Source organism: Sprattus sprattus, assembly GCF_963457725.1.
Source record: "Sprattus sprattus genome assembly, chromosome: 1".
In the NCBI taxonomy this organism is placed as follows: domain Eukaryota; kingdom Metazoa; phylum Chordata; class Actinopteri; order Clupeiformes; family Clupeidae; genus Sprattus; species Sprattus sprattus.
This window is the reverse complement of record NC_137920.1, coordinates 20,403,749-20,428,253: the sequence shown is the minus strand read 5'-3', so window position 1 is coordinate 20,428,253 and position 24,505 is coordinate 20,403,749. Positions and strand designations below refer to the sequence as shown.

The window sequence follows — 24,505 nt, the reverse complement described above, 5'->3', positions numbered from 1 at the left end:
TTTGCTGCACACTACCAAGCATTAACAGCACACAGAAGTGCAAAATTGAACACAATCATCGAAATGGAACACACCATAATGAATGACACTTGACTCTGGAATTTCTCCTTTTGCAAAATGTCTCAGTGTAGGCCTAAATTTCAGTCAAACATAAAACACACAAATATGCAGCAAAAAAAAGTTTTATTTCGCTACACACAGAGAACAGTAGTGTACTGTAAAACGTGTGATACCGTCGTTCTCAAAACCATATTTACAAATTCAGTCTCCTGTTCCACCAAACACTAGATTGTATTGACATTATATAGTTGACAAAATGCTTACTGAAAAGGAGGTGGGGAGGAGTGGTGCAGGGTGGCTGGCTTGAGACCAATGGGGGTGGTGGATGACACAGTCCGGTCAAGGTGTAACAATTCAGGGTTTTATTTAGGACTGTAGGATGGGTGGGTGTGTGGGAGGCAGGTGAAGGAAGGTGTGTGGAGGGAAGGTGTGTGTGGTGAGAACAGAAGGTGTATGTCAGGAAGGAAGGTGTGTGTGAGGCAGGTAGGTAGGAAGGTGTGTGTGAGGCAGATAGATAGGTGTGTTTGAGGCAGGTAGGTAGGAAGGTGTGTTTGAGGCAGGTAGGTAGGAAGGTGTGTGTGAGGCAGGTAGGTAGGAAGGTGTATGGAGGGAAGGTGAGTGGAAGGATGTGTGTGTGGTCAGGACGGAAGGTGTATGTGAGGAAGGAAGGTGTGTGGTTTCTAGGGGGAAGGGAAAAATCATACAAATCAGTGCCAAACAAATACAGTGAACAGGGTGCCACAGCATACGAAGTGTGCTCAAATCATACAAGAAAACAGATCATAGTGTGCTAAAATAATAACAACATAGTCTGGGCCTCCACAGGCAATACATCAAACAAACTTACGTGGTTCAGAAACGCACACAAAGTGGTTCAGCAACACAAAGGCGCACATGTGAAAGCATTCCAAGTCCATGTCTGTGTGAAAGGAAGGGGCTGTGAACACCCGTGTAGCTTTTGAAGGTGGTGGCGGGGTGGCAGGTGATCATGGCTGATTGGGGCTGAGTGAAACCAGTTGGGTAAATGAACAGGCTGGGAAAGGGGCGTGGCCGTGAGTGTGAGGGAAACACGGAAAGTGAGAATCTTCTGAACACTTACAGTTTTTCTCAATTGCTTACAAACTTTTTTTGAAAGCATGCCTCATTTTCTCAAAACTCTAAACACAAATCCCAAAACAACTATCACAAAATGCAAAACCCTTTATATCTCCTGCAAAATGCTACTTTGCTTTCAAAAAATATTGAAAGTGTGTGTTCTTCCTCCACAGTGTGGTTCTCTTTCAGTCGTGCAAAATACAAATACTGTGAGCACACTGTATTCTATTTATATGCAGTATTTTTAATCATATTATGGGAATGGGGTAGGCCATTGAGAACCATCTCAGTCAGAGAGACCAGATTATCATACAGATCAACAAAAGGTTGCCAGACCTGTTTGCATTACAAGCCTAGCTCATTTTCATCAGAAGTCTAGGAGGTGCCTTAGAACTTGTCTGGGAATTCCCTGCCCCTTCACTGCATTCCATTTGTTCAGTTGGTCTGGCCAACTCTCAACGGCGCTCCACTTCAGCCACCTGATTGGACAGTCCTTTAACCAATCAGACCAACGATACTATACAACGATACAACGATCGGTAATAAAGCAAACATATATTTTTTCTGTATGAATTGTTCCAGGGCAAGTTTCTGTTCTGTTTTCACAGAAAACTTGCCTTATCGAAGTTTTGCGGTGCTTCGGCGGCCACCATGTCCAATGTTTAAAAACTCTCCGTGCAGTAGATTTTGTAACGTAGCCATGGTAAGTTTAAATCCGCCAATGGCGCGCCAGGTAGCCAAAAGCCAGTTTGTGATTGGCTCCAAGGATTCTGGAAATCTTGAAATGAACGGGTATGCAAACTTGGCCAGACCCAGTTCTGAGGCAAAATCAATTTGGCCGGAAGAAGTGGGCCGGGACTTCCCAGACTACCTTAGAACAGTATATATGGCTAGAATTGGAAATGCTTGTTGTTCAGTCCTACAAAGCTGAGTCCGGTATATGTTGCTTCGTCACTGCACTTTACTGGAACAGTAAACATTGCTGCATCAGAATAATTTCTTACATGATACACTAAGCCTGGGTTACATTTCTGCAAAGCTTGATAAAACTTCATGCGGGCCCATTTCCCCTTTTGCATTATGACATCAACCAATCCTTTGGTTTTACTTTCAACGTCAATTTTCTCATTGGCTGTCAAAATATCTTGTTGCAGCAGTTTTTTCAGAATACTCTCCAGGTTGCCAAGATTGATGTGTTGAACTCGTTCAAGAATTTCTGAACCTATGATAAGAAGAAAATGACTGTAAATTACATATCAAGGGATATAAGCTAAAGATCATAATCATGATCGCCACTTATAAGCATATTCTATTGTCTTCGCAACCAGTGGCGGTTCTACAGGGAGGCCTGGGGTGGCCCCGTAGACATGTCCCTGGCCACCCCTGCGGCCACCCCGTGCTGACCAAATAAAACAAAATATGAATTTATTATGATTTTACAATGAGTGCCAAAAGCGGTACTAGTGCGACACAACGTTCTACGCGGGTAAAATTAAAGTGGCGCACCCTATCACTGTAGTATGCCATGTGTGGTGCTTTTTGGAAAGAGGAGCTATGATTTAAATGTTTGGCTCGCTCCGTTTCATTAATGGATCGCTGGTTCTTAAGAGGAGCTGGTAGTCTGCCTGTGCCTGTAGTGGTAACAATAGTGATCATATACAACTGTCTACCGGCTGAGCTGGTGAGTTTTTTGCCACATGAAGGCAGAGAAGATGGAAAAATAACCACAGCGTTTTTTTCAAGAACCAACAGATGGAAATATCCTATGCCTGTTGACTTTCCTTCCCAGATGTACATTGTCATAGACAATCTGAACGAATTTGTTTCCACGACCACAAGAATTTGTGTGGGTCATACACAGTCTTTCAAAATCACTTTATTAATTCCAGGATAAAAAAGAGTCAGTTCTCCTGACATAGTTGCTGTTATCTGCCAGTAGGTAACATGTCTAGCTTGTTTTAGATTCCTGCGCTAGCAAGAATCCTTTGATTGCTAGCTCTTGCTGCTGAGTTTTCAAAGTTGACTTCAGTGTAATTCATTTAAGATACCTCATGATCAGGGTGTTTTCACTGCTTTCAACACTGCTAGCTACAACAGTTAGCAAGCAAAGGCTTCTTGCTAGCGCAGGAATCTTAGATCAGCAGTAGACTAGCTAGCAGCTAAACAATAACATTTAATAACATGAGGGGCAGATAACATCGACTGTCATGAGAACTGACTATTTTTCCGGGAATTAATAAAGTGATCGTGGGTCAAATGCCACAATCACCACTAGTATTTCATAAAAATAGGTGTTATGGGTACCGTTACTTCGGGTCGGTTCATACAAAGACATATGTAGCTACTTAACGGAGTTTTGGTAAACGGTTGTCGTGAATATGAGACTCTCCTGCTGTCAAATCAGGACCAATCAGAGAAGAGCCACTCTTGCTTTCGTTCCCACCCACACAGTGTCAAAAGTTGAGAGAACGTTTGACAATGCTCTGTATTTGTACCCTGTACTGTATTTTTCATTTTCATTTTTTATGGCCCTACCTCTCTTACACCTGCACTCATTATTATAATGTTAAGTTAAGTTATACATGTTTATATGTTTTTAAAGTTTATAATCTTTAAATATAATTTGTTGCGTTTTTTTTATGTGCCCCCCTGGTTAAACTCTGGCACCTCCTTGGCCCCCCTAGTAAAAATGGTCTAGAACCGCCACTGCAAGCAACTCAGCTGAAGTAGAAATTTAGATATCCATTTCAACAAGTGCAGAGCAAAACTATGCCATTGAAGTCCAACCACAGAGAACTGTAACCAGTAAAGGCCCTTTTTGGTGTGTGTGTGTGTGTGGGTATGGGTGGGTAGGTGATTAATGTTGCTATGAGGTTTTTTGGACATACCTATTCAAATGCCAACCCTCTACGTTCAGGCATTTGTAACTGAAACTACTTGTGTAACTGAATGCTGGTGATATAGATTAGCAGAATACTATTGCTCTCTTTGTCATTATGTAACCTACTTAGCCTAGTCACATACAACAGTGAATGTGTTAGCCTTCTGTGTTAATGTTGGGTGAAATGGAACCTGCACTGACAGGAGACATTTTTGTGGTGTGTGTCTGTATGGATGGGTAGGTGATTGATGCTGCTATGGGGTTTTTGGGACATACATAACACATTCACAAGAACTTTGCACTATCCACACAAGCACATGAACACTATCTCTTGCACTATCCACACTTGCAGCACAAGAAAACTTTCCCTGTGAACATCAACACTTTACCAATCTATGCACAATGTACCATAGGGTCAGATCCATTCCTGTATCTGTAAACATCCCACTCCTGCGAACATGTTCCCCCTATGTGTATGTGATTTATGTATGTAGGTCTGTGAGTAAGTATTATGTATGACCTACATTTCCCTCTGGATTTATAAAGTATCCATCTATCTATCTATCTATCTACATGTGATATGACATTAATATAAATATGTTTGGGGGGTGTCACCCCAGCACTGAGCCCTGCTCCTGCCACGCTCTTCTACTCTACTCACCTTCTCAGTCCCCTGATTGTCTTATTACCTGCACCTGTCTCCACAAACACCTAACTCCCCTCACTCTCCTGTCTGGCTTTGTTTAGAAAGGATTAAAAGGACTGAACACCGGACTCTTCACCTCCTGCACTTACAGGTCATTCTGATTCTCTGTGTCCTCTCCCTAGCTCCCATGTTCCAGTGTTCCCATGCATTTTTTCCCAAGATATATACAGCCGTGGAAAAAATTAAGAGACCACTTCAAAATTATCAGTTTCTCTGGTTTTACTATTTATTGGTATGTGTTAAAGTAAAATGTACACTTTTGTTTTATTATATAACCTACTGGCAACATTCCTACCAAATTTCAAATAAAAATATTGTCATTTAGATCATTTATTTGCAGAAAAATGACAATTGGTCAAAATAGCAAAAATGATGCAGTGTCTTCAGATCTCGAATAATGCAAAGAAAACAAGCTCATATTCATTTTTAAACTACACAATACTAATGCTTTAACTTAGGAAGAGTTCAGAAATCAATATTTGGTGGAATAACCTTGATTTAAAATCACAACTTTCATGTGTCTTAGCATGCTCTCCACCAGTCTTTCACATTGCCGTTGGGTGACTTTATCCTACTCCTGGCGCAAGAATTCAAGCAGCTCGGCTTCTTTTCATGGCTTGTGACCGTCCATCTTCCTCTTGATCACATTTCAGAGGTTTTTTATGGGATACAGGTCTCGAAATTGGGCTGGCTATGACAGGGTCCTGATCTGGTGGTACTCCATCCACACTTTTACTGGCTGAGGTTTGTAAAAGACCATAAGGATTGAAAAAGCGGACTGGAGGGTCATCTTCTAAGTTCATCTTCTCTGAGTCCAATTTTTAGCTTTGCCCAACACATGGTCGTCTGATGGTTAGACGGAGACCTGGAGAGGCCTACAAGCCACAGAGTCTTGCACCTACTGTGAAAATGGACTCATCAGAGAAGACGAACTTAGAAGACCCTCCAGTCCGCTTTTTCAATCCTTATGGTCTTTTACAAACCTCAGCCAGGCAAAGTACAACGTTGTCCCGGAAGAAAAACTTGCTTCCTTTTGCTCTGACAATGTTCCCCAACTCTGAGAAGTGTTTTTCCAGCAGGGCAATGCTCCATGCCACACAGCCAGGCCAGTAAAGGTGTGGATGGAGTACCACCAGATCCCTGTCATGGCCAGCCCAATTTCGAGACCTGAATCCCATAAAAAACCTCTGAAATGTGATCAAGAGGAAGATGAACGGTCACAAGCCATGAAAAGAAGCCGAGCTGCTTGAATTCTTGCGCCAGGAGTAGGATAAAGTCACCCAACGGCAATGTGAAAGACTGGTGGAGAGCATGCCAAGACACATGAAAGTTGTGATTTTAAATCAAGGTTATTCCACCAAATATTGATTTCTGAACTCTTCCTAAGTTAAAGCATTAGTATTGTGTAGTTTAAAAATGAATATGAGCTTGTTTTCTTTGCATTATTCGAGATCTGAAGACACTGCATCTTTTTTGCTATTTTGACCAATTGTCATTTTTCTGCAAATAAATGACCTAAATGACAATATTTGTATTTGAAATTTGGTAGGAATGTTGCCAGTAGGTTATAGAATAAAACAAAAATGTACATTTTACTTTAACACATACCAATAAATAGTAAAACCAGAGAAACTGATGATTTTGAAGTGGTCTCTTAATTTTTTCCGCGGCTGTATATATATATATTTTAACTTTGAGAGTATTTGCAGAAACTGTAAGGGAGATAGATCTTACCTTCTTCGAGATACTCCTCTAATTTATCACGGGGGTATTTTTGCTCCAGTTTTTCCTCGATTTTCCTCTGTTCTGTGAAGTTATTTGGAGGAAGTTAGTGGAAATGAATTCAGTCAGAAAATGCACAGGGGCTCAAATTGCACAGAGGCCAAGAATGCTTTTGCTTCTGTTCTAACATCACTTGCTGTATTCAATAGTAAAAACCACTTGTTTTGACTGTCAAGTGAAAATAAACATCAATAGACGATTATTGACAATACAGACCTTTTTTAATTAACTTGCATTGTATTTTGTGTTAATGTTCTTTCTAATAATAATCACTTGTGCTCCAATCTGAGTCTTGGTCAAACCTATGTAGATGACAATTATTGACTCCAGAAACATGGATCAGCGTCCTACGGTATAGTTACAAAGGGCTCTCTGCAGGGAACTCTTAATAGATGCTAAATACTTGGACAAAAGTAAACAACTTTAGCAAAGCATACCTTCTTTGCTTTTGCAACGCGATAGATGACACTGCAAACTGATTTGATCTTCACGCTTCAGTCTTTTCAGGATCTTTCGAGATATCTCCAGAGCACTTTCTGGACCATAACTCTGTGTCACCATTCGCACAGTGTCTTGAACATTAGTACTTTCCAGCTGAGCATCCAGAAGACCAAGCGTGTCATCTGAGAGTCTTTCAGCTAGATATCTCTTGAACATGTCCATGTCTCCTCTAGATAATTCCCCTATCACTGTCAGAAGGAAAGGCTCCAACTCCAACACAGGAAATATTCTAAAAACGAAAGGGAATTCTGTGTCACAAACGTACAGTATATATTCTTTTAACTGCAGGAAAAACATGTTGTGTGTCATGTCTTAAGTTTTAATCGAAGTATATCAAATGTCTGTATCATAAAGCAGACTCATTTTGTCAGAGGAATGTATCGTTTCTGAGGGACATTACTGTTTGCTTTAGCAGTAGTTGTAGTGGTAACTGTTGATTATTATTGTCATTTTGCTTGTGTCCAACTCCTTACATGTGTTTATATAATGTGGGCATTAAAGAGACCTTCAGTATTTCATGTACTGAATCTGATCTGTCTGAAAACTTACTGTAGCCTTTCCAGTTTACCGGGGAGATCTGTCAGTTTGGATGTGTCTAGCAGATCACCCTCTCTGCTGGTTATGTGACATGAACAAGTCAGTTATAATCACATGTCTTTATCCAAACATTCACAACCAAATATTGAAATGTATCTATTATGATGACCAAACTGGTTTCCAAAATAAATCCCCCATAACAATAATGCGAACACATCTATCTATCAGTGTAGAGGAGACAGCTCATCATATATGTGGCCTACATAACCATGCAGAAATAACTATGTGGTGGGGTTCATCGAAACACTGATGACTTGCCTGTGTGAGTCCGGGAGGTTGAGTCTAAGATCAAGATCTCTCAAGTTTTCATTTGACTGCATGGCTGAGTACAGATCGGAAAACCCCTCTTTTGATATTAAGCACCCTGAGAGTCTGGAGAAAGAGGGATGACTGATTAGATGTAGATAAAATGTGGTTACAAATTTAACCTTTTTGTGTTACCAGCAGAAATTGTATTTATAAAACTGAAAGGTGGGTATGAATGCCAGTGTCAAGACAAGAAATATAAACAACTATTTGAAAAAAAATGTAAGGATGTCAATTGAGATGGAATCAATCAAAAGGTAACCTGTAAAAAAAATCTGTGTGCTTTTCACATTATGTTCTCTGTATTTCGTGTACAGATTTTTTGCTTTGCATAAAATTTGGAAAAATGTAGAATATGACTAACCTTAATGTCTTTAGACTGCAGATACGAGCCGAGAGTGCTGTGGACAGCTCGTGCACTCCTTCGCTTTTCAAGTCATTCCTGCTCAGGTCCAACTCTGTTAGACGTGAGCTTCCTCTGAGTAGGGATGCCACCAGAACTTTGCAGCTTTTTTCAGTCAAATTGCACTGACTCAGTCTACACAAAAGGTTTTTACAGTTATGAAGAGGCTGCCTACCTTTTATGGATTTTTCTCTGGATTTTCAACATTTTGGCACAGTTTACCATAACGCCTTTGTTCTGAAAATTGTTGTTACTCAGGTATAACTCTTTCAGTTAATTATTTTGAGATTTTCCCTGCTATCAAGATTTTACAAAATCAGATAATACTCAATAATAAAACATTTAAAATCGTATCACCGCAACACTTCCAGATTCATCAAAGCCTTGAAGAAAATCTTCATTTCATCATTTGGTTCAAGGGGATCATTTGGGTCACGGGGCCATTCAAAAATGTTGTTGCTCATATCCAGGGTTTTCAGGTTAGAAGTCGCTTTCACGTTTGATGATGCCAGCAACTTACAGCTTTGCACTGTGAGGTGACATTTCTGCAGCCTGTGTGAGAAACAGTTTGAATTGCTCAGATAGACCAACCAAAACAGTTTTTGGTATTACCTTCAAAATTCATTAAAAATGGAAAACTGTCAGCTCCACTTGCTGCACAGGATATAGCTATGCAGTTCTATGGGCATTCGATACTACTACTAAGCATACTACCAATCCTTTTACCCATGCCAGCTACTCGCCATTTTGCTGGAACAGACATTAAAGCAAATAGCTGCAAAACAATTCCTCAAAAAATAACTGTCCCATTGTCTTTTCTAATGTTTCCCTGCTGTTTGGCCTGGAAAGTACTTCAGAAATAAGTCAGGCAAAATGATTTTTGATTTTAAAAGTTGAGATAATTCTGAATAATTAGAGATGACATTAATTCCTCATATATATATATAATACATTTTTCAAAATATAATCACCGCAATACTTCCAGCTTGCAATGTGAACTCATCAAGGCGTTGAAGAAAACCTCCATTCCATCATTTGGGTCACGGGGATCACTTTTCAAATTGTTGTTGCTCATATCCAGGTCTTTCAGGTTAGAACATTTTAAAGATGATGCCAGCAACTTACAGCTTTGCACTGTGAGGTGACATTTCTGCAGCCTGCGTGAAAAACAGTTTGAATTGCTCAGATAGACCCTTTTTGAGATATGCTTTGCAAGAGAAAATTATTCTGGTATAATATTCAAAATCATCCTACATACACTGTCTGTGTTGCAGTGCATATACAGTGGGGAAAATAAGTATTTGAACCCCTGCCGACTTCGCAGGTTTGGCCACTTGCAAAGAAATATGTGATCTAGAATTGTAATGGTAGGTGTATTTTAACAGTGAGAAACAGAATATCAACAAAAAATTCCAGAAAACTGCATTTTATAAGATTAATGACTTTATTTGCATTTGATGCAAAAAATAAGTATTTGAACCCCCAAGCAAACAGCAAGAATGCTGGCTCCCAATGGCCAGTTATGTGCCCAAAAAGCACACAGATTAGTCCTCATTAGGTCTAACAAGGTATACCTGATCTCAACTGGTGACCTGTATAAAAGAAACCTGTCCAAAGAATCATACTTCACACCTTCAACCTCACCACCATGGGCAAGATCAAAGAGCTGTCCAAGGACGTCAGAGAGAAGATTGTAGACCTGCACAAGGCTGGAATGGGCTACAAAACCACTTGCAAGCAGCGTGGTGAGAAGCAGATAACTATTGTGCGATTATTCATAAATGGATGCAACACCAAACACCGGCACCCGCTCTAGGTCTGGGGCTCCATGCAAGATATCCCCTGGTGCGGAATCAGTGATCATTCGAAAGGTGCAGAATAACCCCAGAACTACACAGGGGGAGCTTGTGAATGATCTCAAGGCAGCTGGGACCAGAGTCACCAAGAAAACCATTGGCAACACACCACGCCGTAATTTTTTGAAGTACTGCAGCACTCGCAAGGTCCCCCTGCTCAAGGAAGCGCATGTACAGGGCCATCTGAAGTTTACCATTGCACACTTGAATGATTCTAGGGAGGATTGGGAGACAGAATGTGGTCAGATGATACCAAAATCAAGCTCTTTGGCATCAACTCGACTTGCCGTGTTTGACAGGGGGGGGAATGCTGAATATGACCCAAAGAGTACATCATACCCACCATCAAGCATGGAGGTGGAAACATTATGCTTTGGGGCTGTTTCTCTGCCAAGGGTACAGGACGACTCCACCGCATCAAGGGGACTATGGATGGGGCCATGTAACGTGGAATATTGGGCTTGAACCTCATTCCCTCATTCCCTCCCATTAAAAACACAACTTTAAAGATTTTGAGAGGATCTGCAAAGAGGAGTGGACCAAAATCCCTCCTGAGATGTTTGTAAACCTGGTGACCAACTACAAGAAACGTCTGACGTCTGTGCTTGCCAATAAGGGTTATTCCACCAAGTACGAAGTCATTTTTGTCAGTCAGTTTTGGGGGTTCAAATACTTATTTTTTGCATCAAATGCAAATAAAGTCATAAATGTTATAAAATGCATTTTTCTGGAATTTTTTGTTGATATTCTGTTTCTCACTGTTAATATACACCTATTATTACAATTATGGATCACACATTTCTTTGCAAGTGGCCAAACTTGTGAAATCGCAAGGGGTTCAAATACTTATTTTCCCCACTGTATGTATTCATCACAAATAATAAACTAAGACTAACCTTCACCATAAATGGGTGTTACCAGAGTTTTAACAGATAGTTTGTTTATAATCAGAGCATCTGTAGATAGCCTATAGGGGACCATCCAAATAAAGTGTGTTTATAATCTGAGCATCTATAGATAGCCTATAGGCAGGGGTGGTTTTAGGCACGGGCGAACCGGGCAGCCGCCCAGGACGGCACTTTTTCATGACACGTGGTGGGCGGCACAAGCACAAACACAAGTGCCCCTGCTCGCTAAGAAGGTGGGGTGCACAGATCCTGTGCGAGAAGGGGGTAGGGGTGGGGGCGCGGGGGACAGTTACTTCTGGGTCTCCCAAATGGAACTTGTTAGGTTGGAATTTTCCTCTGCTAAATTAATCAGGTAAGCCTACATGCAGTGATGTAGTGGTCCCTGGAGAAGTGGGTATACTCTTAATTTTTTTAAGCAGCCTATGCAGTACAGGATAAACGCCCTGTTTTAAGAAGTGGGTATACTCAATGCTGACTGAAATATAAGTGGGTATACTCCGTATACCTGCGTATACCCTGGACTACACCACATGATCATCGGCATACTCATTATTCACATTGTTGTCATTGACAGTACCGGCTTACTTTCACCACTGATGTTAGTCTAGGCTTAGGGAAGTTATCTCTGGTTAAAACTAGCTAACATTAGCTATTCACTAGCTGCGCTAGCTAGCCAGCCAGATATCATGGCGCTCAGAGGGGGTTCGCCCGGAGGTGTAATTCCATGTAGAACCGCCACTGCCTATAGGGGACCATCCGAATAAAGTGTGTTTATGATCTGAGCATCTGTAGATAGTCAATAGGGGACCATTCCGATAAAATGTGACTGTACTGTTTGTACATTCTCCTCCACCATCTCACAATCTCACCTTAACTGCATGCCATTTGCTGCAACAGATGGCATACCAAAACATTCAAGCATATAGCTGCAAAACAGCTCCTCAAGTGTCCCATTGACACTTCTTTCACAATGCAGTTGTTTGCATGAATGTGATGATACAAAACTTACACCAGAGTCTCCAGTTTACCAATCCCACGGGACAGCAGATCTACTCCACCATCTTGTAATTCATTGTGGCTCAAGTCAAGAGTTGTGAGTTGAAGAGTATCTTCCCTCAGTGCTAAGGACAGTGTATCACAGCTGTTTTTACGTAGTCGACATCTGGCCAACCTATAGCAGAAATAAAAGCATATATTTTTTATGAGAAGATCCATCTTTGGATTAAGGCAAAATACAATTATGAGAGGGAAAAACGTCTACACAATAGAGACCCTGCAGAACAGTTGCCGTGCCAAATAGTCCACAGCTCACCTGCAATAATAAAATGCCTTTAAATACAGAACATTAGTGGACAGGCTCATAAGTTTACCACATATGAACTTACCGCAGCGTCTGCAGTCCACACTTGGTTTGCAGCCCTCCAAAAAGCTCTTGAACTCCTGAATCTTGCAAGTCATTGTGGCTAAGGTCCAATTCTTTTAGCTGTGATGATGACTTGATTACTGGAGCCAAAAGCCTCCAACTGTCTTTACTGAGCTGACAATTGTCCAACCTAAGTATAGGATAAATAATATATTTGGTGAACATGGTGGTTTATGCTTGTAATTGCAATGATTGTGCCTTTGCAATTCTGGCAAACAGGTCTTGCTTTCTGAATACATCACAACAAATGTACCTTGTGAGGGCATCATTTACTTTATTGAGGTACCAATTCCCTTTAAAGATGTGATTAAGGAAAGATTTGTAAGGAAGAAGCTAAAGTATGTTGGATTGGGCAACATGGTTGGCAAGCACACACAAGACCAGTGGAGGTAAGTGGTAGAGGATTTGTTGCTAAATCAACCACAACACTTCTGTTGGATTTGTTTTTTTGAGGATGGTCACTCAAAGGAGCTTTTAAGGAGTCGTCTGAGTAGCCTGAAACAGCCAGCCAGTAGTTGTGGCTGAGGCACATGCAGACTACTTGAATTACCCTGAACTAAAACCAAGATACGTTAAATCTTGTCAAGGTCTGTCTTGAGGTATATCTGTTGTCTCTGGTAGTTGCATCAGGGGGATGTCTCTAGGATGCCAGACACCACTGTTGCATGTGACAGAGAGAGGATTGGCCACTGTGGAAAAGTCCCTAGCCATTAGCAAAAGGAATTTTTCCCCTGTATAACTAAAATAAAATAAAATATGGGTATAATGTTTTACATGACAGATAGAGTGAGTTCTCAATATGTTGACATTCAGTGAAATATAATTCCTGACACTGCCATGAAAATGTAACTGTCCCACACAATGATAAAGAATACGTTTGTGATGAACATAAAATCATGTTACTGAAAAGTCATGTGACACTTACAGAGCCTTTCTTGTGTTCCTGATTACTGGAAGGAGATCCTCCAGGCCTTGAGATTTCCGATATTTCTTCAGGTCAAAGTGGATTTTCGTTTCGTCTGAAGTAAGTAGCACAAACACTAGTGCGGACCACTGTGCTGGAGACAGATCCTTTTTAGACAGCTTTCCAGAAGTCAGTTTGTTTTGAATTTCCTTCACAAGGGACTCTGTCTTCATTTCACTAAGACAGTAAAAGAGGTTGATGGACTTTTCTGGTCGACTTGCTTCAATTTTTTGATGTATGTACTTAACAATTGTTTGTACATTCTCTTCTTTGCACTTCAGTTCGGGAACAATTCTTCTCATGAGTTGCTGGTTGGTCTCCAGTGTAAAGCCAAGGAGGAAACGGACAAAAAGGTCTAAGTGTCCATCTCTACTTTGCAAAGCCCTGTCTATTGCTGTCTTGTGGAGGTCCAACATTTTGTTGGAAAAGAGAAACCAGTAAAGCCATTCAAGAATACCTCTCTTTGTGAGAACATCCTTTCTGTCATTTCGGAGTGAGTAAAAAGCAAAAAATGCTGCAAGAAATTCCTGAATGCTCAAGTGTACGAACTCATACACATCGATCCCCGAATCAGTGCTCTCTCTTTTAAAGATCTGTGTACAAACTGTCAAAAATTCAGCATTCCTGCTGTTGATGCCGTACTTCTGTAGGTCCTCCTGATAGAAAATCAGCCGCCCTTCTTCAAGTTGATGAAATGCAAGCTTGGCCAGTTTCAGTAGGTTTTGAGTATTCATTTCCGTGTTCTGCTGGCCCCTATTCTGCATCTTATTCTGCTTCTCCTTTGTTATCATCTGGTTGTGAAGGAAGCGCAGGTACAAGACGGTGAGAGTCACAGTTTCCTCATTTGTGAAATCGCCCTTGTCAGTATGCAGGAACAGCCTGGTGACAGTTAGCAAAATCCAGCAGAAGAGTGGTATCTGGCACATGATATTTAGCGTTCTTGATTTTGTGATGCTCTTCTTGACATGCTCAGTAATGTTCTTTTCACAGTTTCTCTCAAAGTACTGAAGCTTCTGTTCATCACTGAAGCCTCTTATTTCTGTCACTTGCATTTTGGGCTCTCGAGGAATTCGGGAAGCGGCGGCTGGTCGTGATGTTATCCAGACAGAGGCAGAGGGGAGCATGTATCTGGAGATGATTGATACAATGAGGGTGTCCAGGGTAGCTGGATTTCCCACATTACTCTCTTTGTCTTTGTCAAAATTCAACTCGAGCACACATTCATCAAGCCCATCGAAGATGAACAAGACCTCATGTTGACTCAAGCCTTGAGCGTTCAGCGCTTTTATCTCTGGGAACTGGCTTTGGAGCAGTTCCATGAGACTGTATTTGTCTTTTGTCTTTTTATTCAGCTCACGGAAAGACAGAGGAAAGACAAAATCGTAGCGCTGATTGTGGTCTCCCTTAGCCCAGTCAAGAATGAACTTCTGCACAGAAATGGTCTTCCCCACACCTGCAACCCCCAACGTCAGCACCTTTGTCCTGGATGGGAATATATCCTTGAATTCAATCGTCTCTTCTTTTCCAGCTCCCTGGGCGTTTGTGTTCTGAGTCAGGAGCACTTCATGGTCGTGTATAGCTCCTCCGGTGTAATTTTTCACGATGTGAAGCTTTGTGTACATATCACATACACTTTTATCTTCTCCATGTAGTCCAAAACCTAGTAGTATGTTTTCAAACTTTTCCTTCGTCCTGTCTTTCAGTTTTTGTATCACTTCTTTATCTACAGTTTAAAATGTAAAGATGTAATACATTTTCAGATTATTCAATATGTTTAACAATAAAACCACATATTTTTCACAATGCATTTAAACACTTCCCAATCCAATACGTTTCAATAACTTTTTTACATGATTTGTAAGTTACTTTGGATGAAAGTGTCTGCAAAATGCCTAAACTTGTAACAAAAATGTACCTTTTGGGAGTACGACTGATCTGGGCATGAAGTTTTCTGAGGCATCTAGCTCACGTGACCAATTGGATATTGTTGAACCTTGTACAGACATAATAAATAAAAGATAATAGAAATATTATGTTCAATGACTTAATATAGGCTAACGGACCTATAATATGACATGAGAAAAAATAGTAATGAGACATATTAGAGTAAGTTGACCAGACTAAGTTGACCAGACAAAGTTGACTGTTTTGGGCCCAAGAAGCCTGTTGAAGTGAAGAGGCCCTACTGCCTTCCTATCGTAGGAACGGGTGAATGTTCTATCGTAGGAACAGGCCAATGACAAAATATCAACATTCTTCTCACATTATATCTTAAACGACCTGCATAAATGTAGCTTCTAAAATCAATATTTTGTCCTAGCGATATAGTGGGAGGGGTGCTAAAGGGGTGCTAAAGTCTTTATTTTAAATGCTGTCTGAGTTGGATGCTCTTTGGTGTTGAGGGGTGGGGTGGGGGTGGGGGGGGGGGGGGGTGGGGTGCTCCAAAAAGCACTGCTGTATACCCTGCGACCCAAAAGCTTACGACTGATATCTCCATAAGTACACTACCAAACTAAATGACAAATGGCAGCATTACTAAACATATCTTCTCCCTTTCTCTTTCTCTCTCTCTCCTTCCATATCATATTGCTTATGCCTATAATAACACTGATAAAATCTACTACCCAAATGTATCTCCCTATCTGTTTCTGAAATTGATAACATAACATAAATGTTCTCTCTCCCTTATAGCATGTTCCAATCGCTGATGGAAGTGGAACTATTGCTCCTCACCCCCACCACTCCTCATCTACGCACATGGACAGTTGAACTCCACCCACTCACTTTCTTCCTTTTCTTTCCCTTTTCTTTCCCTACTAATCAAGACTATCTCCGCCATGGGACGCTGCTGTAGTCTCTCCACCTGGTCTACCTGGAGAAACCCTCGGCCAATTGCACCCACCGCCACTGCATTGCCGTACACTTACTCTACCCCATACCCTATGCTAGCATTTATATACAATATACATTATTGCCACCACTGAATTGTTTCTCTGTCCCTACATCCCTTACCCCTGTACCAGTAACCCTATTAGTACAGTAAACTGGTCTTGCCTGTATAATGTATTTACCACCGGATGTCTGTATACATACTATGTCCAGCGGCCAAATGCTGGCTGTGTACAACCCCTGTTGCTTCCTTTCCCCTTCTGCCACACAACCCTCCCCCTTCCCCCCTTCCCCCCTTCCCACCTTCCTATCTCCATCTGGCCGACCTCAAGCAGATAGGTACCCCCTTATGTGCCGTGGTTCAGCTTAAGGTTTCTTCCTGCCTAACAGGGAGTTTTTTCTTGCCCCTGTTGCCATTGTGCATGCACTAAGGGGGTTTAGGCTCTGGGCTCTGTTAAGCGCCTAGTGGCAATTGTATTGTTATGGCGCTATACAAATAAAATTGAATTGAATTGTAGTCACTGGGCAGTTTCAGATGCAGGAAGCCCGTACGCAGCACTGGCGTCTTTTTACACCAACATAGAACACTACAGTAACATGGTGACTCTAAATGTGGCGTCTTTATCAACAACATAGAACACTATGAAGGCCTTATAGCCTTACAACACTATCTGTCACTAAGTTCTGGTACTTCCACCTGGCTATTCTAGTTTCCCTCACAGAATGGTTCCACCCTGTGATATTTGCATGCCTGTTCTGTCTCTGTCTCTACAGCAGGTGATTGGGGACAGGTGTATCATTGATTGGATGGGCTACAAAAGCCCTGGCCAGCCTCCAGTCGGGAGAGCTTTGGTCTTCCCGGCATTTGGTTATCGTTGGTCGTTGGATACCTGTTGGATTTGGATAGTGATTGAATTTTGGATTATCGCCATCGTTGTTTGTTTTGAATTACCCTTAAACTGACTTTACTTTACATCTTTCTATTCACAACACTGACATTCACCCCACGATTTGCTGAAAATATAATATAAATAAACATCTGTACCATTTAATAAATGACTTATTAGTATTATTATTATAAATTCTGCGTAGCCTCCCCTTTATGTTTCATGCATTGAGCCATGCAAGTAACAATGGTCTCAGGACTCCCTCTAAAGGTAGCACAAGGTAACAGCAATGAGTGCCTGCTTTGCATCCAACTGTGCAAACCTCTTCTTGAGTCATTGGGAAAACCATAAGTACCATACATTAAGTAGAATTCTATAGCTATATCAACACCACTACTATAATTATATAGCTATATCAACACCATCAACCCAAATATGAAATTATCAATTGACTACTCTCATTACACTTGTAATGAAATGCACGTACGTATCTTACACTAGTCAATTGGACTGGCCAGAAATGGAAACACTAGAAATGGTCTTTTCCACACTAAAACATAGCTCAGAATCACAGACAGGAACACTTTCATCCAAAGGGACTTAAAAACAACATCCCTTTTGGACATTTCAAGCATTTAAGATGCATTTGTGTGGTAGCCAATCAAGAGGGGCCATAACACTTCCAAACTGGAGCATTTGCTTTCTGTATTTGCAAGTGTTGTCCTAATTTGGAAGTGTTGCAGCCTCTTGGCCACAGTACATTTGTGATGAGTCAGACTTTGAGAAGCAAGCTCAAGAAATAAAATCCACCAGCAATGGTCGAGGGTGTGATAGCCAAAGCACGTTCACTAACATGCTATGACCTTTTTAGGAAAAGGACTGTGCTGCCAAAAATAGCTTAAGACCTTGCTTTTTCGTACAAAACAGTTGAAATTAAACAAATTATTGGATTTAATTGGGACATAATGTAGGGTGATAAATATTCTCTGATCTACCAATGACAATCATCAGAAAAGCACCATCCATTAAAGACTGGCTTTAAAAAAGAATAAAATTGAAATTCTTTTAAAATGTTACACCCCTTGAAAGACTTTTCTTATTTGTCCATGTTGAATTAAATGCTCTGTCAGTAGCAAACGAATGTCATCCATGACCTACGTACACAATAAAGACATTTCTTGTTATTTATATTCACATAAAGTATAATATAATATATATATAGTAGTCTAATTGGACTAAGTTATAGACACACATAGTATGCTGTAGCAGGAAATAGCTCAAAATCATTCTCTCACATCACCACACTGGGTGTAGGCTGTCGAGAAAAGGAATGTAAGTAGCCTACTCAGAAAACTTGAGTTTCCATCCGAAAACTTTTATTCCAATAGAAGATAGGCTGACCTCTTCTTTCGTTTAAACTCTTTCTTGCTCAACAGTTGAAAATCTGTTCCATAAGACCGAATAAGCTGAATATGTAACACACCTTATGCATGTTTTGGACACATGTGAGTTGGGCTATATTGATCTCGACAAAAATAACACTAGCGTGTCATGGAATCTAAGTAAGTAAAAGACTTTCTGTTTCAACAGGCTAAAAATCACATACCCTGATTAACAATATGACAGTCAGTTTAAAGATCTTCTTTCGTTGAAATCTCGTCTGACGCATTCAGTTAAAAATAATTGCTCTACAATGCTAGGGGTCGGCTTTAACCAAACATTTCAGTAATTAACTTTGGCCTGGCTCTGCCCACTAAGTGCCTTTGACCACACCTTTATCGCTCGCTCTGCAGTCTATGTGCAACAGCGAGCATGTGCTGCTGTTTCTGCCAGCCTGTTCCCCCCTAAAACTAGGGCCCTTTTTGTGGTAATGACTTGGTTATTAAGGCAATGTTATATATCTTGCATTTATGTTTTTCTTGTTTCGCCTCTTTGTTTTGTTTATGTTGCTGTTGCTTATGAGCGGGTATGTCATTTGTGAGATATCTATTTACATGTTAAATCAATTTGAATGTCGAGTTGGGCTGAATCCCATTTCACCCCCTACCCCTTCGTCTTTCCCCTTCCCCTCCGTTTTGCGCGTTCATGTGGAGGGGTAGGGCTGTCCCAATTCACGTTAAGACAGAGGGGTAGGGGAGAGGGGAAGGGCTTTCCACCCCTACAAACGGAGATTTTCCGAGGGCACACTTCAAACGGAGGGGTAGACTGATTTCCCTCAATGCATTGCGAACCCGTGATCATTAAAGGAGAAACATTGCGCGAGTCCATTTAAAAATGTCTGAAACAGCAGGGAAAGCATCACACATATGAAAGTATTTTCTTTGTAATTCATGATTTTAAAACTTGTTTGATGAAATGTTGCATTGTGTAAATAACAGCTGCAGGCGCCATGTTTGTTTATGTCTGGTGAGTGACAGCTGTCGCTCTCCGGTAACGTAACAGCTGACGCAGCGTACTGATGACGTACGTAAGTGTTGAAGTGCTATCCCAATTCGTAAGGCTAGAGTTTAAACCCCTTCGACTTCCCCTTCGTTATGGCTCCGTTTGAAAAAGCGAGGGCAAAGGGGTAGGGGTAAGGGTAGGGGTGGAGATTAAAAATGGCCTTGATGTTTTGGAGATGGTATTTAGTGTTGTTGGTGCAGATCATGTCTATCTGATCATACACCTGTATACCTGTATACCTTCTTTGTTTACTGTATACATACCTTACTCAACTCATTTGGACTATGCCCTGAAGCAGCACCAAGCCACTACTTGTGTGCATTTTCAACAGCCCAACTAGGACATGTCAATATAATAAAGAAATGTTAACCTTAGCCTTGGTATGGCATTTTTTCTTTTATTCTTCACTAAATATTTTGTTCTATTTCAGAGAGGCTGATGGTTTACTTACATTAAAGATACAGTGTGTAGTTTATAATGGCATATAGTGGTGAGGTTGCTGAATTGCAACCAACTGAATACCCTTCCCTTTATAAGCATGTGTGAGTACCTACAGTGGCCTTCAAATGCCATGAAAAGGCCTATCTCGATCCAGTGTTTTGGTTTGTTTCTCCTACTGTATAAACATGGCAGCGTTAACATAAGCAGACTGTATGGAAGAGGACTCACTCCCTATGCAGATACGAAGGCTTCATTCTAAGCAAACAAAAACACAATTCATTCCATTTCTACAAATAGATGCCACTAATAACTACACAATGTACCTTTCGGAAGAAAACATTTTACACCTATCATGGTCATAATTATTATTTACTGTATATTCTGTAAACTTTACGTTACTTTTCATGAGGTTCCTCTGCAGTTCTGCGGCCAGCTGATTCTCTCCAATGCTGGTTAGGATGGACATCATGACTTCCCCACATTGTTCCTGTCCACATGTCTGCACCATTTGGTACACAACATCATCTGTGTCAGCCTTCTCCAGGTTCCCCCACCCGATTGGGGATTCCTCCCCCAAAACATGCTTGAACCTTTTGAACTTATTTGCAGAAAGACTGTCCAATGTGCCTCGAAGCAAACTTGGTACTGAATCCATGGTGATGTGTGATGCGTCTGTCAAAATCAAATACAAATATGAAAAAATATGACTCCTTGGACTGACTGTCCAGTGGTGAAAGGCTGACTTCAGATTAACAAAACATACATTTAACACCAGTTTAAGACAGAGGGTGGCTAGAGATGTACAGTATGAGAAAACTTCTATGAAGCATGTTAATATACTTACCTCAAAGAAGAGCATAATACCTTCTCTTTAAGGACAACACTTAGATGTTTCTGGAACTATGCCTCTTCTAGTTTAACGGCAAAGAAACAAATATAGAATAAATACAACAAAGTTAGAGCCAATCTCGTGCTTACTGGTATCATTATTATTCACACCCCTTGCAAACATCGCGAGACTTCTTGTATATTACTAATATTTATTATATATTATATTGTATCTATAGTTTTAAATGTATAATTGCAGTACCTATTATATATCATTTAAAATGACATGGTTAGGTTTACAATGATACATTGGCGAGTCCTACAGTCTACACCAGGGGTGTCCAAACTTTTTTCAAAGAGTGCCAGATTTGATAATGTGAAGATGCTCGGGGGCCAATTGTCCCTTCGGACATATTTTAACCATAAAAGTTACATGCAAATAAAACACAATTTACATTGTCACCATTATCTTTATACTTCAAATGACAATGTAACCAAATATAAGCCACTCAGGCAGTTGGGAAAACTGTAAAAACACAATTCTGCCTTTCATTCATATCTGGAGTCAGAGAACATTAAACAAACTACATGAAATAGCTTAACTTTCATGAACATCATTTCAAACAGGAGTTATAAGTAATGCTGTCTGTTGTCTGTTAAAATATGTGAATTTTGCTCTGTCTTTAACAAGATCATTCAGTAAGTAATAGTTCGTGTCACATCTATAGGTACGTAACATCAACAGTTATAGCCAAATCTTATTCAAGAGTTTAATAAAATAAGTGGAATAAGTCCAAGTGCATATATCAACTGTGCTTTTGGATTTTCATTGTAAATAGTGACAGATGTTACTGTTCAAAACACACATAATTTCAGATTGACCAAGAAACAGATAACTTGCTGACACTAATGAGAAGGGTGATACTGATATCTGGATTTCAGTAAACAGGCCAGGTCGGGTTTGACGGCACTGGTTGAGATGCAATTCATGACAGAGAATGTCTGCGTAAAATGTCACGTGGGAGTCACTTGTTTAAATTCATGACAGAGAATGTCTGCTCACACAAATAAGCTATGCCGAACAAGGAAACCGTCTCTTGACAAATTAGGCAACACAATTGCCTTGATTTTTCGGAGAAGAAATATTGCAATTCCCATTTCTCCTGAAAGCGGCTGCCCTCACTGTCAACTTTCCTCTTTTTACTTGCCACATACTTGGTAGAAAGATCGGAGAAGGGTTTGCGGCAACGTGCGTTTGGAAGTACATAACCAAACTATGGTACATAACCATCACACTGTTGCCTTGTTCTCGCGAGACGAACATTTGAGCGAAGTAAAAGGCCAATACTCTAGTGGTTAAAGGGGGAATTGCGTGCCACGATTGGCTCGCTGTGTTGTTTACACAACGCTAATATTATATGAAAAATACTTTTACTTTGATGGCGAGCCTATGACTGTTCCACAACAGGTGTGAGGTAGTTTATTGTAAGACAGAAATAGCTGAAGGTTACCCAACCAGTTTGTGAAGTCATGAAAACTGTATACCTCACATGCCGCAATTGGCTAAACAATTAATCGTGCAGTAGCAGGCCCGTAACCAGGATTTTGTATGGGGGGGTTCTTAATTTAATAATTTGGGACAAATTTTGAAATTTCAACCCTTTGAAATGGCATTTCCTGCGTTTTTGAGACGATTTCAAAGCAAAAAATGGAGACTGCCAATAACTGTCTTAAGCTGTAGGCTATGTTATTATATACATGTAACCTTTTGTGTTGGGTTCGTTCAGGTGAAATCCTCACTTATTGAACAGACGAACTGGAGGGAGACAAGGATGCTCTTGAACAGTTTTAATGGCTCACTTCTCAGTCTTCAACTTTCCAAACTCTAACCTCACTTCCCTGATCCTCCCAAATTCATAACATGTCAACATCCGTCTATAATAACCTAACTAACAAGAGAAGTCCTAAATGAACTAGGTGAAATGTAATTTATAAAATCCCAACTATAAAATCCAACAATAAAATATAACTTCTAATTTAATTAACTTTAACAGAAAATGCTCCAGCTTACATACATATAGGCCTATACATTTTCGTAATGCTCACGTTTAACGCAACAGATTGTCCAAATCTAATCTCGTCCAGGTCTACCTCAGTGTAGGAGCGCAGGGTTTGAAAGCCGGCTGTTTCCCATCGAAGCTCTCATGTAATTGTTCAGCCTTCGTTACGCACTTGCGCTCCTTTCACACTCACATGAAGTAACAGGGATAGTGCATGATATTTTCAGGAGCACAGCGACGTTAGGGAACATGGTGGCGTCACATCTCTTTACTGCTTCTGCGGGAGAGTCGGACAAGAAGTGGTTCTTCCATCGGTTCAGTTCCATTTCGAACAATTCCGGTGACGGCATATCTGTCTCATACATGGTGACCGCGTCCTCAAGGCAGACGTCTCTTGAACAGAGAATACTTGGGACGAGTCCGATCAAAGAAGTTGCAATCATAGCAGAAGGGGCAAAGCGCTCACTGAGGGATGTTATTGTAGCACTGTCCCTAATCAAGAGCACATGTTGCAACATCGCGCTCTCCTCAATGGTAGTATATTATTTTGTTTGCAAAGGAAGGAGGCCTACACGTGTCTCAGATCCACTCCCAATTGCTTGCCCGCCTGAGTTCTATAGGCAGTGGGCTGTCAAGCAGGATGATTTGATAATTTTGATAGATTTTTTTTTTTTTGGTACCTCCCAGTGCGTGGGGGGGTTCGTCCGAACCCCCCGAACCCCCCCTGGCTACGGGCCTGAGTAGTGTAGGCGTAGGTTACCACAAAAACAAGCCCTTGTAGCCAGGTAGAACACCTGCCTTAAGCGAACAAAGGCTACAGGCAACTTCTAACGCAACTTCAGAGAAGTTAAATCTTGAGGCAAGTTCTATACTTTATTTACCACTTCAACAGAACCGATCTGGTTTGCGTCGTTGAAGATCTACTATAGCTAAATGGTGGAACTCTCCGGTAGTTGCTCAACGTCGCTTTTGGGAAACGCAGTCTAGATGTAAACAACTGCACAGTGCAACAACATCACATTTCGATAATGAATCCATTAAGACACAATGACTGTAGATGTAATGTATAGTAACAATATGAGACAAAGATAAAAGCAGTGGACTTACTTATGTAAGAAAGTTCCGCGTAGCCTATCTGCTGCCTTTTTACTTTCGTTTTAAGCCTTGACTCGGCTGCAACTTGTATTCGGGCAAGAAGTGGGCGTACCTTTTCAACTTTTAAATTTGAATCTGACTGTATTACTAATACGAGAGGTAATAATGTATTAATAGTGATATATGTAGTCGTTTCTTCTAAACATGAGGGAAATATTTATGAGGTTGGTCGTAATTTGTTGCATGACATGTGAACTAGAGCGGTAATAAGTTAGCCGGACGTTCGATATTCGTTTTCGAAAGACGTGTTCGCATTCAGATTGCATATATTTTCTCATTTTGATTGTTGTAGGCTAGTAGTTGCCAGTGGTAGGCAACTAC

The 24,505-nt window shown here is 40.7% G+C and overlaps 1 protein-coding gene and 2 long non-coding RNA genes across 3 annotated transcripts; all 3 read right to left on the bottom strand.

Annotated features, from left to right (window-relative positions):
• Positions 1–2,239: 2,239 nt before the first annotated feature.
• On the bottom strand, positions 2,240–7,102 carry LOC308377330. Its single transcript, XR_013968933.1, has 3 exons — positions 6,962–7,102; positions 6,477–6,548; positions 2,240–2,377 (listed from the first exon to the last, which is right to left on the bottom strand). It is a non-coding gene; the product is annotated as an uncharacterized lncRNA (long non-coding RNA).
• A 741-nt stretch (positions 7,103–7,843) lies between these two features.
• Positions 7,844–13,724, bottom strand: LOC308368403 (ribonuclease inhibitor-like; the record flags this gene model as incomplete). The annotated part of the gene is made up of 7 exons (XM_080842573.1): positions 13,444–13,724; positions 12,481–12,648; positions 12,105–12,266; positions 9,303–9,488; positions 8,689–8,883; positions 8,293–8,466; positions 7,844–7,880 (listed from the first exon to the last, which is right to left on the bottom strand). Exons 1-7 carry the CDS (start codon positions 13,653–13,655, stop codon positions 7,844–7,846), a joined length of 1,134 nt encoding a protein of 377 aa, XP_080698699.1. The 5' UTR covers positions 13,656–13,724.
• A 7,015-nt stretch (positions 13,725–20,739) lies between these two features.
• On the bottom strand, positions 20,740–24,183 carry LOC308377319. Its single transcript, XR_013968931.1, has 3 exons — positions 24,137–24,183; positions 20,986–21,052; positions 20,740–20,813 (listed from the first exon to the last, which is right to left on the bottom strand). It is a non-coding gene; the product is annotated as an uncharacterized lncRNA (long non-coding RNA).
• Between the last annotated feature and the right edge of the window lie 322 nt (positions 24,184–24,505).